Here is a 16,545-nt window from a genome sequence, read left to right as displayed (position 1 = left end):
TCATACTGTCCTTGTGTGATTGTTTTCCTGATGAGTAAACCTTGCATTCAGTTGTTTTGTCTGGCAGTCCATCCTAATAATAATAATAATAATAATAATAATAATAATAATAATAATAATAATAATATCTTTATTGTCATTGCCCCCTCTCGGGGACAACGAAATTACTTGGCTGCTCCATCCACCCAGGTAGGGCACTCCACACAAAATCAAAACAACTATAAAAACACTAATTAAAACAATACAGTATAAAACAGCAAGGAAGTTTAGATGACTTTCAAAGTCCAGGCTTCCCATTCAGGGCCGAGATCGCTCTGGGGAAGAAGCTGTTTTTAAGACGGCTCGTTCTTGTCTTCATCGTCCTGTATCTCCGTCCCGACGGCAGGAGCTCGAAGAGACATAAGAGAGAAGACTTCTGCAAATAGTCATGCAGGAATAGTGAATTCAGAGAGCTGGAATGACAAACATATCTATTACTAAAATGTCACAGGTGCTAATTGAACTGTTGTCTAACTTTGGTTACCAGATTTTCGAAACCTTTTACTGTTTTCAATTGTAGCATTTGTCTAGGTTTTTGACGACCCATCACCAGCTTGACTTGCTAGAGTTCTTGGAAAAAGCATGGAAGATATTAGGAATTCTGAAAGTTGCTAACATATTGCATTCCCTTTAAGACAACTTCATCTGAGAGCCAAATACTTAAGTGAATCAATATGTGCTATGCTAATACAGTAACTATAATGGAATTTAATATACTGGAACAAGCCAAGGTATGTATGAATCAGAGAAAAAGAGAGAGACAGAAAGCAAAGCAGTGGGAGGCAGCAAAACCCATCACATACATTTTCTGGACTACCTGACTAACTTTTCTATTGTTCTCTCTCATTTCCTCCCTTCTTCTGGTGTCTTATATTCCTCAGTACAGTTGCGGACTGGATCCGTTCTGGAGATCTGGTCGGATCCCGAGGTTTCCGCAACCTGAGGACCGCTTCTGCGGATGCGTGCGTGGTGAAACCCGGTCACATACTTCTGGTTTTGCCGCTTTCGCATCCTGAAGTTTACATAACCAGAGGGTTACCTAACCGGAGGTACTACTGTATATTGATTGCCAGTTCTTCAAAAGTTCATTTTTAAAAAGGAACTAGTTCTAAGTCAAGTTCATTCTCTCCAAAAAGGAACTAGTTCTGGTTCAAGCTCATCCTTTCACAAAAAGAACTGGTTCAAGGTCATCCAAACATTAGTTCATAAAAAGTTCATTCTTGGCAGAAAAAGAAAATCAGCATTCAGAATTCAGTTGCTGTGCTGAAGTATAGGATTCAAAAGCAAATCAGGGCCACACACAAGTAATCAAATGTATGACAGACTGCTTTTCTCATAATTGTACTTACATACTAGAAAAAAGATTACCCTGCCTCTACACAGCTGTTAAAGGCTCAAGGCATCATCTGCTTTGTTCCTGAACCTGTACTGCTCCCTGCAAGCTACTCTTGTTAGAAGCCAGAGAATCCTTTCAGTAGAGAAGATGCTGAAAACACCTCACATTGCTTCCTTCTGATTGCTTAGCTACAGTGATTAAGTGACTTAAGAGACCGTAGCAACAGCGGTTACTCCATATCTGCCTAATAAGCTTTAGAAAGTTGCCCAAAGTTTTGCTTTCTAACTTCCTTTATAGATATGCAACTGACTTTTTTTAAAAATGAAAACTAATGGTTCAGACCAGCTGTGGTTGGATGGGTGAAGTGAATGTGAACTAGCAGAAACTTCTGCCCCAGAATGAACTTAATTCACCTTTAATTTAGGCAGCAGTTATGGGAATGATTTTCGGGTGGCATTCACAGATTTTTGAACTGGTTAAGTGAACTTTGTTCAACTGAACTAAATAATTCCAAGTACTGTTGATCACTTAAAGCAGAAAAATCAAAGAACATAAAAATAGCAGGTGACTTGTCTCCTGTGTGCAATGCACATCTTTATTAAAAACAAAACTGAGGTTTGTGTGGCACCCACATCCCTCAGATGTGTTCACTACCTAAGTTTGGAGTTTATTTGTTGGTAAAGCTGCAAATATTACAGCATTCAGAGTCTTCCTTTGGAATTGGAAATGTACCTGTATAGACCACCCAGGATGACCCAAGTGATTATAATGTTCTGCTGTGAGAAGACTTTTAATTGTCATTAATTGAGCCATCTTTCTGTACCACTGTATCACTTTATGGTTGGAATGTGGATGGCATCAATTCCTTAATAGCATGATTTCACTATGTCTGAAACCTTAGGCTCAGTCATGCGGAGATCCAGGAACTCTTTGGGTTATCTGGCCTGTTTGCCTGCACATTTATATCTTCCAGTTATTTCTTTTAACATGGTCTAGCGAGAACTGGGGGCAGGGTTCAGCAAAATTATGTGAGTCAAATCACCCTGTTGTGTTAATAATAAACCTAAAATCCAAGACAAAGAGTATATGCACAGAGCACAAAACTGAATGGTCGTTTGCCAACTCTAATTGGCTCTCGGATGAGTTAATCATTGTGTATGTGTGTCTGGGAGAATTCATATATGGTAGTAAGAGAATGCTGAAGTCAGGGATTGATGCAATATAAAACCAAATCATTCCTGAGGACTGCTGAACCCAGTAGATCTGCCTCTGATTATGGTGCTAATTGCTAAAAGCAATGTCAATGTAGTGGTCTTCCCTTTAATTTGACTGGTCTTTGCCACACATTGTAAATTTCATAGATCTATGATGTCTGTTCTCATTTTTAATTTGAAACCATTGCTTTATAAATAAAATTGTACTAGGGAAATAGATCCATTATCTTAAATTGGGAAAGATGTATTGCGTATGTATTATTTAACCAGCACTTCAGAAGTCTGGCCCATTGCCATTAGTTGAACTGTAGAGAAAGGTGAAAGTAGATTGACCTCACACTTTGTCAGTCATACTTCAGTGTTTTATAAACTTAGCATAATAATCGAAAATGAGCAAGAAAATTAAACAAAATCTCCTTATTGCCATAGTTGTTGCAAGAACACAGACCTCCCACATTCTCCTAACGTACAAAGCTGAGATATTGTTTGAACGCCAGTTCTGATTTTTGAAGCATTTTAAAAACAAAACAAAGCACCCCACTATTGAATTTTCTTAGGACTTGTGTAAAGTGTATGCTATGGAGCTGCTCATTTTTTTACAAGGTTGATGATATCTTCTTTGGCGATCACTCATAACCAAGTAAGATTGTCTTCCATGAACATGGTTTCAACAGTAAGTCTGTAAATGACTGTGGACGGTTTGCCAAGTGTACCTTCCTCTTAGCATGTTTCTCCCTTTCATCCTGAGTTGGAGCATCTTCAAAGCCCATGACATCTTTGGTAAAGGCTGTCCTCCAATTGGAACGCTCACAGGCCAGTGTTTCCCAGTTGATGGTGTTTATACTTTAGTTTTTAGATTTGCCTTGAGAGAGTCTCTAAACCTCCTTTGTTGACCACCAGCATTACGCTTTCCATTTTTAAGTTCAGAATAGAGTAATTGCTTTGGAAGACGATAATCAGGCATCCGCACAACATGACCAGTTCAACAAAGTTGATGTTGAAGAATCATATGATTAATTGTTAGAGTGAAATAATATGCATAAATCAGTCATTCTAATGTTTATCTCATCCAGTCGGCCACCCGTATGTGAAAGATATTATAGATCACTGCCAGGACCAGGCTAGAGCTATGCACAGCTGTACTCAATACAAATCTAAAAATGCATATTCTCCAGCACAATGTCCCTGAGGTCAGTCGTTTTGAGTCTGGGGCTGTAAGGCGGGTCTTGAAAGAGCAGCAAGTCCTGAGCCTTTGACCTGGCAATGGCAGAATGCCTGGTTTTGATGAGACAAGACCAATACAGAGGATTTGTGCTGCCTGCACAGGTTTGCGTGCTGCCTGTTGAAGTTCCCTTCTCTGCCCATAAAGGGCTCTGAGGCTGAGGTTCACACAGTCCACCCAGGTGCCAACCACAGCCCAGACCCAAAGATCCTGAGAACCTGATAACAACAGTTACAGGCATGGGCAGCCCTTGCATGATGCCAGTGGCGTAGCTAGAGGGGCACGGAGGGAGGTGGGTCCCCTCAGGAGGCACTTATCTTTTGGGGCACCACATCGGGCAGAGTGGAAGGTGGCATGCAAGTCCGGGTGTCCCGAAGTCCCAGTGTGCCCACTCACAAAAGCAGTGCAGGGCTGGGCTTGCAACATGCCCAAGCTGCTGCTCCCCCCCCCCCGCCTCCCTCTGGCGGCCAAGAAGGGTGCAAAAGGTACGCGCTGGAGAGCACCCAGGAGGGGCATGGAGGCTTGGGCGCCCTGTAGGCCCAGCGCTGACTGCAAAAGCTGTGCAGGGGCAACGCACACCCACTGTGTCCCCACTCAACCATCCTCCCAAGTGGAAGGCACCCAGGAGGGATGTGGCAGGTCGTGCACCCTGCAGGCCCAGCACTACTACAGGATCACACTTCAAAACGACCTTGACAGATTAGAGAACTGGGCAAAAACAAACAAGATGAATTTTAACAAGGAGAAATGTAAAGTATTGCACTTGGGCAAAAAAAAATGAGAGGCACAAATACAAGATGGGGGACACCTGGCTTGAGAGCAGTACATGTGAAAAGGATCTAGGAGTCTTGGTTGACCACAAACTTGACATGAGCCAACAGTGTGACGCGGCAGCTAAAAAAGCCAATGCAATTCCGGGCTGCATCTATAGGAGTATAGCATCTAGATCAAGGGAAGTAATAGTGCCACTGTATTCTGCTCTGGTCAGACCACACCTGGAGTACTGTGTCCAGTTCTGGGCACCACAGGTCAAGAAGGACACTGACAAACTGGAACGTGTCCAGAGGAGGGCAACCAAAATGGTCAAAGGCCTGGAAACGATGCCTTATGAGGAACGGCTAAGGGAGCTGGGCATGTTTAGCCTGGAGAAGAGGAGGTTAAGGGGTGATATGATAGCCATGTTCCAATACATAAAAGGATGTCACATAGAGGAGGAAGAAAGGTTGTTTTCTGCTGCTCCAGAGAAGCGGACACGGAGCAATGGATCCAAACTACAAGAAAGAAGATTCCACCTAAACATTAGGAAGAACTTCCTGACAGTAAGAGCTGTTCGACAGTGGAATTTGCTGCCAAGGAGTGTGGTGGAGTCTCCTACTTTGGAGGTCTTTAAGCAGAGGCTTGACAACCATATGTCAGGAGTGCTCTGATGGTGTTTCCTGCTTGGCAGGGGGTTGGACTCGATGGCCCTTGTGGTCTCTTCCAGCTCTATGATTCTATGATTCTACCCGCAAAAGCAGCATGGGGTTGGTGCACTTACATCACATCCTCCTCAGCCGAGCTGAGTAAGTTGCCACTTGCCACCTGAGGCTGCAGATATAAGCCTCCAATTGTTACAGTCTTATTTCTTTCCGTAGGCCACAAGACAAAAGCTGTGTGGGCATATTGGAAGCTGAAGCCCACTGTCAAGAGAATAGCTATGCAAATGGCTTCTCCTGTCTCTCTCACACTGTAGAAAAGGCGGCTTTTCCATAATGATGTTGCTGATTGTTGGACGCTTTTACTTGTAAAGAAACGGAAAAATCCTGTTTTTCAAGATGCAACTCTCTTCCAGTGAAGAGTAGTATGCTTGCTAGAGGCAGCCAAGATGCCATGATGAGCCCGAGGGTTGGAAAGGCTGCAAGGAGCGTAACCCCACACAGTGCCACTCTTGGCTACCACAGGTTCCAAAATTAGGAATATGGCCTTCTACAAAAGCAGAGATGATTCCTGATACGAAGAGGATCGTTAAACATTGCTTCACCAGTTTCTTCAGTCCTCTTCCCCAAAAGTCACATGTAAGCTTCTACCCAGTTCTGTGTTGGGCAGGATGCTATTTTAAAAAGTTTAGTCGATTTTTGGAAAGGAAGGTGTAATACTCAGGTCCCATCACTGATTTCTCTCCATCTTCATTCTATCATAGTACTGTACAGTGTTGAAGAGAGGCAAATATAATTTAACCCACAATGGCAATATGAGAAGCAGCTGGAAGAGGAGAAGTGTGCAGAGGGCAGAGAAACAAGGGTGAGTGGAAGGGTGTCTTATTTGCCGTCATTGTCCCCCCCCCCAGGAAGCTTGCCAAATCTGCTTTATCTTGGTACTGGTGCCTGCCCATAAAAGGCAAGCCTAGAGTGAGAGACCAGGGCAAGGTCAGCAGTTTACAGGAACCCTCTTCTTAGGGAGATTTTGTGGGTGAGCTGTGAGCTTGTTTAGGTGCTGGGTGAGCGCCAGAGTGGATGGGTGGAGCTCTGGGTGAGAGAGAGCCAGGAGGCTGAGAGTGAAGGTATTTCAGAAGGAAAAGCAATTGCTCTTGGCCTTTATTTATTAGCCAGTTGTATGAATGTAACATTTGTATACATAGCTGTGCATTTATGTAGGAAAATTTCGGCACAAATGGAAGTGAAGATGAACCCTATCTTGAAATGCTATCATTTCACTTGCAGCTAATTAGCCACCTCCCCAGAGAGGTCATTTCGGTGCTGCTCACACAGCAGTTTGACTGCCACCCCAGAGGCGCACTCCATTGTCTCTCATGACAGACAGATGCCAACAACAACAAATTATCCACCTGCAGTCCTTGCTATCATAAAACCTATGCAGGCATAACACTCCCAAACCTGACCCATGGCTGGAAGAGGGCTTTTATGGATGTATGCATTTAATTGCAAAAATTGTAATGCTTCAAGGTGGCTTACGATATTAAAGCACAGGACAATGCAATAACTGATTATTAAACAAAATAAAAAGGCAAACCAGCAAGAAAAGGCTTTCTGTTACAAGCTATCAGTGCTAGAACAGGGAACCTGCTGTTTTGCCTGTGACCACCTTAAGTGAAGTAACCTCAGGTTATGGGCTACTCTTTGGGACTTCCTAGGCAGAAATAATTGTAAATCAATTCGTCTGGAACCTTGCCGGAGTAACTGCTGTCTTCCTCGCTCTGCTGTCTTTAGATTTTCTGTCTCCTGGCTTTGCTTCCCAACTCTGAACCCCCGGTAGAGCTCCTGGCTTTACTCTGACAGCTGACTACAGATCAGCTCAGATACAATTAAAAGCCCATAATAACATTACATACTTAATTTTGGCCTAAAGGATACCAGAGCTGCCATTAGAGGGATATGTCCATTATTAGGGCTCCACCACAGAAGAGGCCTCTCTGCTAACCTCTCTCTGCTAGCCTCCCACCTGGCTACAGAAGGTGAGGATACTTGGAGAAGGTCTCTAGAGAAGATCTTAATTGATAGGCAGGCTCAGGTAAGAGAAGAGGTGGTCCTTTACTACTATCCCTTCCCTTTCTCCCTAGTCCTTCCTCTCTTGCATGTGAATTCTCACAACCTGACTTAACAGTGGTTAAGTCTTACATTAGCCCCACAAACCCCACAGGCCAAACCTTACGCCAAAGAATAAACGGACATAAATCTGACATCAAGAATCACAAAACAGAGAAACCAGTAGGAGAACACTTCAATCTCCCAGGACATTCTATACAAGATCTCAAAGTAGCTGTTTTACTACAAAGGAATTTCAGAAATAGACTGCAAAGAGAAGCTGCTGAATTGCAACTCATTACCAAACTTAAAACCATGGAGAGCTGGTCTGAACAGAGACATTGGATTCTTATCTCATTATACATGACTAAGCCATTTCTCACCTTCTCACCCCTTGCCTTTTCCTGTAAGACCTATTACAGTCGTTAAGAGTCGTCAACAGGCTCATCTCAGCTATCTGCCAATCTCCCATTCCCACCACCCTTCTGAGTAATACCCCTCCCCACCTTCTCACTATATAGAAGGATCTGGCAACTTCTGTTTCAGTGTATCTGAAGAAGTGTGCATGCACACAAAAGCTCATACCAAGAACTAACTTAGTTGGTCTTTAAGGTGCTACTGGAAGGAATTTTTTTATTTTGACTATGGCAGACCAACACGGCTACCTATCTGTAACATTAGCCCCACAGTTAACAGTGTTAAGAATGCCTGGTTGACACAAGCGCAGTGCCAGTTCAAACCAGCTTCAAATCATGGTTGGCTTTAAGGGCAAAATAAGAGTCATTCTGGATCAAGCCAGTGACCAGTCCTCTGCAGCACCCTCTTCTCACAGTAGCTGGCCTTTGGGAAGCCAGCAAGCAGGGGGCATCAGCACAACAGTATACCCTTCCCTCCTGCTTTTTCCAGCAACTGCTATTCAGAAGCATTGCTGCCTTCAACTGTGGAGGCAGCACATAGCCATCATGGCTAGTAGCCATTGGGAGTCTTATCCTTCATGAATGTGTCTAATCTTTTTAAGCCATCCGCATTGGTGGCCACCACTGCTTCTTGCTGGAACAAGTTCCAAAGTTTATGCACTGTGTGAAGAAGTACTTTCTTTTCTGTCTATTCTGAATCTTCCCACACTGAGCTTCCTGGGGTGTCCACAAGTTCTAGTGTTACGAGAAAGGAAGAAAAACAAAATCTCTATTTACTTTCTCCATGTCACACATAATTTTATCTCTTATCACACGCCTCACACTCGCCTTTCCTGCAAGCTAAAAATCTGCAAATATGGTACCCTTTCCTTATGGGAGAGCTTCCTCCACCCCTCTTGATCATTTTGGTTGCCCTTTTCTGAACGTTTCCCAACTCTGCAATACCCCTTTTGAAGTGAGGCAATCAGAACCGTACACGGTATTACACATACGGCCACACCATAGATTTGTATAATGTAGAAGCTTCCTGCAGCCAATCGGAAGCTGCACCTTGGTTTCCAAACGTTTTGGAAGTTGAACTTCCGGAACGGATTCCGTTTGGTTTCCAAGGTACAACTGTATATGAATTTTAAGATTTTTTTGATCCCAACTAGTTTGCAATGAGTCAGTCACAGCCAGTTCATTAGGTTTCCTGATGAATGCGGAGGGTTGCTAGGAATTCATACACACAGGAGAGGTCAACATAGTCCTATTGCCCTCTCCTGATCCCTTCCTAAAGGAATTGAGAGCTTTGAATCTGCATAAGCTCTGTACAAATGCCAGTTGTTTCTTTTCCAGTAACGGGAAGGAACACCTCCCTTGCTGGTTTTGGTGCCTGTGAATGGTTGTGGGCAATACACAAAAGGAGGAAAAACGTGTGTGTTCCTATCTCAAGGTTTTATCACATGCAATGTGTTTTTTGTTTTATAACAATGGATAAATCTTTGACAAGCGGATGACTGCACTGAAAATGTATCCAGTCTCCTTTCCTTTCTCCCTGTTACCAGAATTTCCTGAACAAATTAAAGCTAAGCCTAATTAATAGGTGAAAAAATGTATCTAAGCAAATTTGCATGTGAGACCAGAAAGAATTTTTTTTATCAAGGTTATGGAATAATCCTTAGGCATTAAAGGCAGAAGTTGGCTTTGGCTTCAAAACAGCCTGGAGTGCTGTTTAGATTTCAAGTCTTTGTGGTATTTAAATAACTGAGGCTAAAAGTGACCATCTGTGCAATAATTTGAAACAAAGTTGTATTCTACATTATATTATAGTGGCTCAGTTTTTTTTTAAAAAGTTGTGGTTGCAAACTATATATATGACATGAAAAGTACAGTAATGTTTGCTATTGTTTCCAGAAACTGGCTAAACTATATAAAATTCTCAGCCTGGCAGCTTTTTCTTTTCCAAAGGCATCCTCGTCTTTGTTTTCTAAATCCATTTGAATATTATTTCAGCTGTCTCTGAACAAAGCAAACCAAAAACCTACAAATGCAAAGATCAAGAGTACAAAGTACATGAGAAATTACAAAGTTTTATTGGCTTTTCCACGTTAACATATAGGAGCCAAAGAATACCAAGGGTGGGGAAGAAACCAGAATGAAAGAAGTTAGAAGTTAATCCATTTACAGGTTTGAGGGTGTAAGTGAAAAAAAAACTATTGGGAAAAGTTTTTCCAAGATACTTCTACTGCAGGGAAAATATTTGGGGTAATTTAAGAGAGTCAAGATGGCTTCAGGATTGCTCTGTGTACTCAGATAAAGTGTATTTATTTTTCAGGGAATATTTCCTAATTTTGAAGGGTAACTGGTTGGTTTTATGTGGAGTATGGCATACTGTATGTGTGTGTACCTTAAAATTATAATAATAATTCCGACTTCCATCAGCCCTAGCTAACATACTCAGTGGTCGGGGGTGATAGCAGTTGGAGTCCCAACAACCTCTGGAAGGCCACAGATGATGATGTTGTTGTCGTCCCCATTCCCCCGTTTATGGACATGAGTGATGGACCCATTAAGATGGCCTTCCCCTGGAGGCCAATGGATTTCTGAGGATGGCTGCATGCAGATACAATCATACATTCTTAGGTGGGCATGGGAATTAACAGGTTAAGCTAAAACTTTTGTGCTGTAAGTTTCGCAGAAATTGTGGTTTCTGAGCAAGGATTTGAAGGGAGAGGTGACTCCACACAGAAGCTTGAGGGCAGAGTTCCATATATAAAAGCGTTAAGGGAGAACGTATCTCAGAGGTAGCAGAGTCGAATGTGTGTTCCATGGCACTGCAAAAAAGCAGCAGTGTTGGGAAGTAGGTTGTGTGCTGTGGGGTCTGATGTTCTGAGATCTGGGACAATCCTTTAGCATAAAATGGTCACCTAGCACTAGCAGCAGAATGGTCTACAAGGAGATAAACTTTCCATCTGCATGCTCTCTCTCTCTCTTTCTGTGTGTAAAGATTTTTATTTTTATTTTTTAAACTTGGAATGTAGTGGTGATTGCACTGATACAATACTAGAGGAGAAAGAAGAAAGGCCAGAAGAACATGGGGTGAGTGAGCATTCTCCATCAATGCTGAAGTGCATCCAGCAGTTCTGGGCTGTTTTTCAAAATATGCTTTGTGATTACTATCTTTGAAATGCCAAAATACTAAGAAGAAGGCAAGAAGGGTTTGCTGGATCAAGCCAGTGGCCCATCTAGTCCAGCCCCCTGTCCTCACAGTAGCCAACCAGATGCCTCTTTTGGAAAACCCATGAAACAGAACCCAGGTCCCGTCCCCCCCCCCCCCCCGTGGTTTCCAGCAACTGGTATTCACAAATATTACATCCTCCAACATCATGGTTAGTTTTTTATAACGGTAGTTTTGCATGGCTGGAGCATCTAAAGCAAACTCTTTCCCTTAAGTTCCCATTGCTGTCAAAGTAGGAATTCATGAGTGATTTTACTAGACTCTATTCAATCTGGATTATCCATAATTCGGAGAGATTGTTTCACATCCAACATAATTAAAAGTTTTGATAGCTTCAAAGAATACCTTGTGGTAAAGGGGAGTACATGCCTAAAATATTGACTGCCTTTGGATTCCTGTAGTGTTCCTTGTTCTCCTCCTAATAAAAGCTCATCAACTTTGGTCAACCCTCCCCTAAAGAAAAGCAGCTCAACAACTCCTGGCAATGACAATGGGTAGATCACAGCCGATATTTTTATACTCTGAGTAGATCGCAGTCTCTTGGGAGTTGGACGTGCCTGCTCTAGATCAGTGCTTTTCAAACTTGTTACCTACAGGGAATCCTTTCCAGATTGCTTGATCTGCCATGGGATCCCTCTGTGTTGGAGGAACCCAGCTAAAAATATTAAAATACTGTGCCTCCATGGACAGCTGTGAGTCCAAAATGACTCCCAGGCTGCGCACCTGGTCCTCCAGGGGCACAGTTACCCCATTCAGGACCAGGGGATCCTCCACACCCGCCCGCCTCCTGTCCCCAAAAAACAGTACTTCTGTCTTGTCAGGATTCAATCTCAATCTGTTAGCCGCCATCCATCCTCCAACCGCCTCCAGACATATATCACTCAATGCTGCTGCTGTGGTAGCAGGCAGAGGGCCTTCTCGGTGGTGGCACCCTCCCTGTGGAACGCCCTCCCACCAGATGTCAAAGAGAACAACAACTACCAGACTTTGAGAAGACATCTGAAGGCAGCCCTCTTTAGGGAAGCTTTTAGTGTTTGATGTATTGCAGTATTTTAATATTTTTTTGGAAGCCGCCCAGAGTGGCTGGGGAAGCCCAGCCAGATGGGTGGGGTATAAAATTATTATTATTATTATTATTATTATTATTATTATTATTATTATTATTATTTTATTTTATTTTATTTTATTTTATTATATTCCCTGGAGGCCAGATCTGCCCCTGTGGATCCTGCTGTCTGAGGCGGTCACCTCAACTTGGCTCATGAGTGGGCAGGCCTTACCTACAGATGATGGTCTTTCCATCTTTACTGTATTCTTTTTGTCAGCCATTCAGTGGTGTGCTTCCTTGGGACATGAAACTGCTATGGTTCCATTTAGTGATTATGTGGCTAATAGCAACTGGTAGATTCAGTCTTCATAAGAAGATCAGAAGAGCCTTGCTGGCTCAGACCAAAGGTCCTTGTAGTCCAGCATTCTGCTTCCTGTGGTGACCAAACGGATATCCCAATGGGAAGCTCTCAAGCACAAAGGGAACAGCCCTCTCCCATTCTTGCTCTCCAGCAAATAGGTTTCAGCAGCATCCTGGTGGTTCCATGTCACCATTGTGGCTAATAGCCATTGCTAGACCTCTTGCCTCTGCATTTGTCTAACCCCCTCTTAATCCAATTTTAAAGCAAATTTTGGTAGTTGGTAGGCTGAGATGGTAGAAATCAGGCCTTTCCCAGTTCAAACTGCAGTACAGAGGCAGCACGTTTTAGCAAACTCCTTGCATGTAGTAGCTACAGCATTTGCTGAAGCACCAGCTCTCCATATCTGCTAGCTTACTAGACGCAGGAAGAAATTAACTTTTACTGCTTCAGAAAATTAATTGCTTAAGACTTACAGAATTGTAGAGCTGGGAGGGACCCTGAGGGTCATCTAGTCCAACCCCCCTGCACTGCAGAAATCTCAACTAAAGCATCCATGACAGATGGCCACCCAACCTCTGCTTAAAAACCTCCATGGAAGGAGAGTCCATTCTACTGCCAAACAGCTCTTACCATCAGAAAGTTCTTGATGTCGAGTCGGAATCTCCTTTCTTGTAACTTGAAGCCATTGGTTTGAGTCCTACCCTCCAAAGCAGGACAAAAACACACTTTTGCTCCATTTCCCATCTGACAGCCTTTTAGTTATTTGACGATGGCTATCGAAACCTGTCTGTGATCTTCATTTTACTGTCGTTTATTAGTAGTTAAATAATGCTTTCGACTGACAAAATAAGACAGCTTTCCAGAGCATGTTAAAATCTGTAAAACATGATGGGACTGGGGATCTATTGCCTCTGGGAAGAAAGGGAGGCTTGTTCAGTCACTTGCTCATTGCTTGAGTGAGCGAAAGGAGTACAGAAACTCCTGCGGCTGAGCAGTTTGTGTCGCTGGGTACATCTCTTGACTGCTTGTCGTGATGTGGCAGTGACATCTGGTGGCACTAAGACTCTAACAAAGAAGTTAGAACTAAGTATTTTTGAAGTTTGTTTTTCTAGTCCTTTCTCCCTTAGTCGCAAAGTATATTAATTATACCAACCTCTGTTCTTCTTAGAGTTCTTTGGTAAAAGTCATCATCATTTTTCATTTAACATTTAACTGCCCACAACTGCATTCCAAAAACCTCTACAAGTCCCCCCACCCCAATTGCTGGATTGCTATCACCGCTGAATAGCTTACATTGTTATATGATGATAATTTGATTTGACTCAACTTTGAAACTGTATTATTCTTTTTTTTTATTAGTATTATGTATATACTGCCTTTCTGCCTTATTAGTATTATGTATATACTGCCTTCTGAGGCAGTTTACAATCCCAAGACACCAAAATAAATACATTATGTAAAATGAAGACCAAAGTTTTGGTGCATGTGGTTTTAGTTTTTGTATGCACCGAAACCTGACTACCAAGCCATCTCAAGAGAAAAAGCATCTGTCTGTGGCCCAGAAACTGCAGCCTTTCAAAAGGTAAGGATTGGAATGCATGCACTGCTTGTAGTAAGAAAATGTCCTGCATTGTCCATCCCCCTTTGTTAAGAAAGAAACTGCAGTTTGAATTTCACTGTGGAATTTGCTTTAATCCTGATTTTAACTGCTTATTTTCCAGACTAGTGCGAGGTTGAAAATCTGGTGATTTTGGTGCTTTGAACAACGTTTTTCCTGGAATATGTGTGGGTGAGAGAGAAAGAGGAAACCTGCAAATCGCCTCACGCATTTAATTTGGAAACTTTTCAGATGCTGTGGTTTCGTAAAGGCAGTTGGCCGAACCATCAAGCACTGTGATGCTGTCAAGACGAGAGCTTCTAGAGGACCACCCACGTCTCCTGGCCTGGGAATTCATTCCCCTTTTGAGGCATTATTTTTCACACTCCATTTGCATCTCAACTCGATTCCCTGCGTCATGGCCTTTGGTGAGTATTGAGTTCCTCTGGAGAATCCTCTCCAATATGCATTTTTGCAGTGGTAAGATGGAGGGTGGAAGGGAACTGGCAAGCTTTCATATCAGTCCTCTTGGGCCCAGCTGGACTAAGAAAACAAACTTGGCAACTATATTCCCAGACCACTTGGCAAATGCAAAAAAATGAAGTCAGGGTACTCCATGGACACAGTATATTCCTATGCCATATATAGGGCTAAAAATAACTTTATACAGTCATATAGCAATGGCCCAATGAGATGTACAAATGCAAACAATCGTTTACAGCTTCATATAAAATAAATACATATGTTTGCACAGAACACGTTACAGTGGTACCTTGGTTTGCATACATTTTGGATTACAAACCCAGAAGTGTGTGACCCGGTTTGCAACCTTTTTTTGGATTACAACCCAATTTTTTTGGAGGCCCCGTTGGCAAAAGCATGCCTTGGGTTACAACCTGTTTTGGTTTACAAACGGACCTCCGGAACGGATTATGGTTGTAAACCAAGGTACCACCGTACTTTGTGTGATTATATACATTCATTGTATTTTATTGATGTGAAGTTACACATTATTGATTGCATTTCTATGTCTCATTGGCCATATGACTGTTCTTGTGAAGTTACATACTTTCCAGCTGGAATAAACGTCTGTCTTTAAATTTTATTTTACAGAATCCCTCTACCTTCGTACTTGTAGCACTTTATTTTAGCGGTCCTCACAACAAGCGTGTGAGGTGGTCCATTTGGATGCACCTCCTTTTACAGGGGCATTATGGGCACTGAGAACATTCCCCACTACACAGTGCCAATTCCATCATCACTACACAGTGCCAATTCCATCATGTCAGTACCAAGTCCACTGCTGTTGCAGCAGTTAATTTTTTTTTGCAAGGGCTATTGGCTTCAAGGTTACTTCTCTCTGTTTTAATATTTAACCAGGGGCATCTACTTTGGTTTATTTTATGTAAGTCAGCCAAATTATTAAAGAGTCAGCAGTGCCCCTGTTGGAACTGCCTCAAGGCCATGTGTGCTAGTTAGAAATTCATTTTCTATTGACAGTTCCCATCTGTTCCACAAGTGAACATAAGTGATTGGTTTGGTGAAGTCCTTTGGGCAGACCTCCCTTACGTCATCCAGTTCTGCATCCCATAATATGACATATCTATGGGCCAGCTTGCTGTTGTCTGTAAGTGGGGAGGACCTCTGGCTCTGTGGTTGTGAACTTGCTTCATACCAGGGGGTGGTGAACTTGTGCCGCCCCCGCCGCCCCGCCCCGATGTTTCTGGGCATCAGCCCCAGACAGCGTGGAACGTGGTTTGGAGTGATTAGAGTGAGGTTTCACAACAGCAGAAGAGCCATAAGTCCACTACTCTGGTTTTTTTACACAAGGCCCAAGATTCATTCTTTAGGTTTTAACCATCTGAAAAGGGCTTCCAGACTCTTCAAATGTCCCTATTTTCCAGAGACAGTACTGGATTTACAGAAGCCATCCCGGTTTCTGACTTCATCCCAGAATAGTCCTGCTTTTCCTTAGGATGTCCCTATTTTCATGGGAGAAATGTTGGAGGGTATGGTAGGACGTCCCTATTTTCATTGGGGGTGGGGGTGGTATGGAGTTAAACGTGACCACCAGAGATCTATACAACCTTTAGAAGACATCTGAAGGCAGCTCTGTATAGGGAAGTTTTAAAAAAAATTATTATGTTTTTATATGTGTTGGAAGCCACCTAGAGTGACTGGGGCAACCCAGTCAGATCTGTGGGGCATAAGTAATAAAATTATTATTATTATTATTATTATTATTATTATTATTATTATTATTATTAATATTATGGAATAGGACATCCCTAATCATTGGAGAAATGTTGGAAGGTATGGGCTTTCAGTAGCAGGACTAAGAAAGACCTGAGATGTAGACCATGAAGAACAACTGCCAGTCCAAACACACAGTTCTGGCTTATAGGTGGACCTTTAGTCAGTATTTAGTTGCTTCAGATATAGATAGAGAGACAGAGAGATATATTCATATGCATGTCATGGTGAATTTATTAATAATTTATTACACACAAAAAAGAACAATACAACATTGCTCTTCCTCTGAGGTGCTCTGGACAGCAGACATGGAGTTTT

General features: G+C 42.6%; 1 protein-coding gene across 1 annotated transcript in view; it reads left to right on the top strand.

Moving 5' to 3' along the window:
* The first annotated feature begins 6,026 nt into the window (after positions 1–6,026).
* CYP2W1 (cytochrome P450 family 2 subfamily W member 1) overlaps positions 6,027–16,545 on the top strand; it is a 36,734-nt gene continuing 26,215 nt past the window's right edge. Inside the window, 3 exon segments of the mRNA XM_082199979.1 lie at positions 6,027–6,091; positions 14,227–14,378; positions 14,381–14,402. Of these exon segments, the coding sequence (XP_082056105.1) occupies positions 6,042–6,091; positions 14,227–14,378; positions 14,381–14,402 (224 nt within the window). The 5' untranslated portion in view covers positions 6,027–6,041.

The sequence above is a fragment of the Podarcis vaucheri genome (genome assembly GCF_965113315.1).
Source record: "Podarcis vaucheri genome assembly, chromosome: 14".
Lineage (NCBI taxonomy): Eukaryota > Metazoa > Chordata > Lepidosauria > Squamata > Lacertidae > Podarcis > Podarcis vaucheri.
The sequence above is the reverse complement of the archived record's forward strand: the minus strand, read 5'-3'. Positions and strand labels throughout refer to the sequence as shown.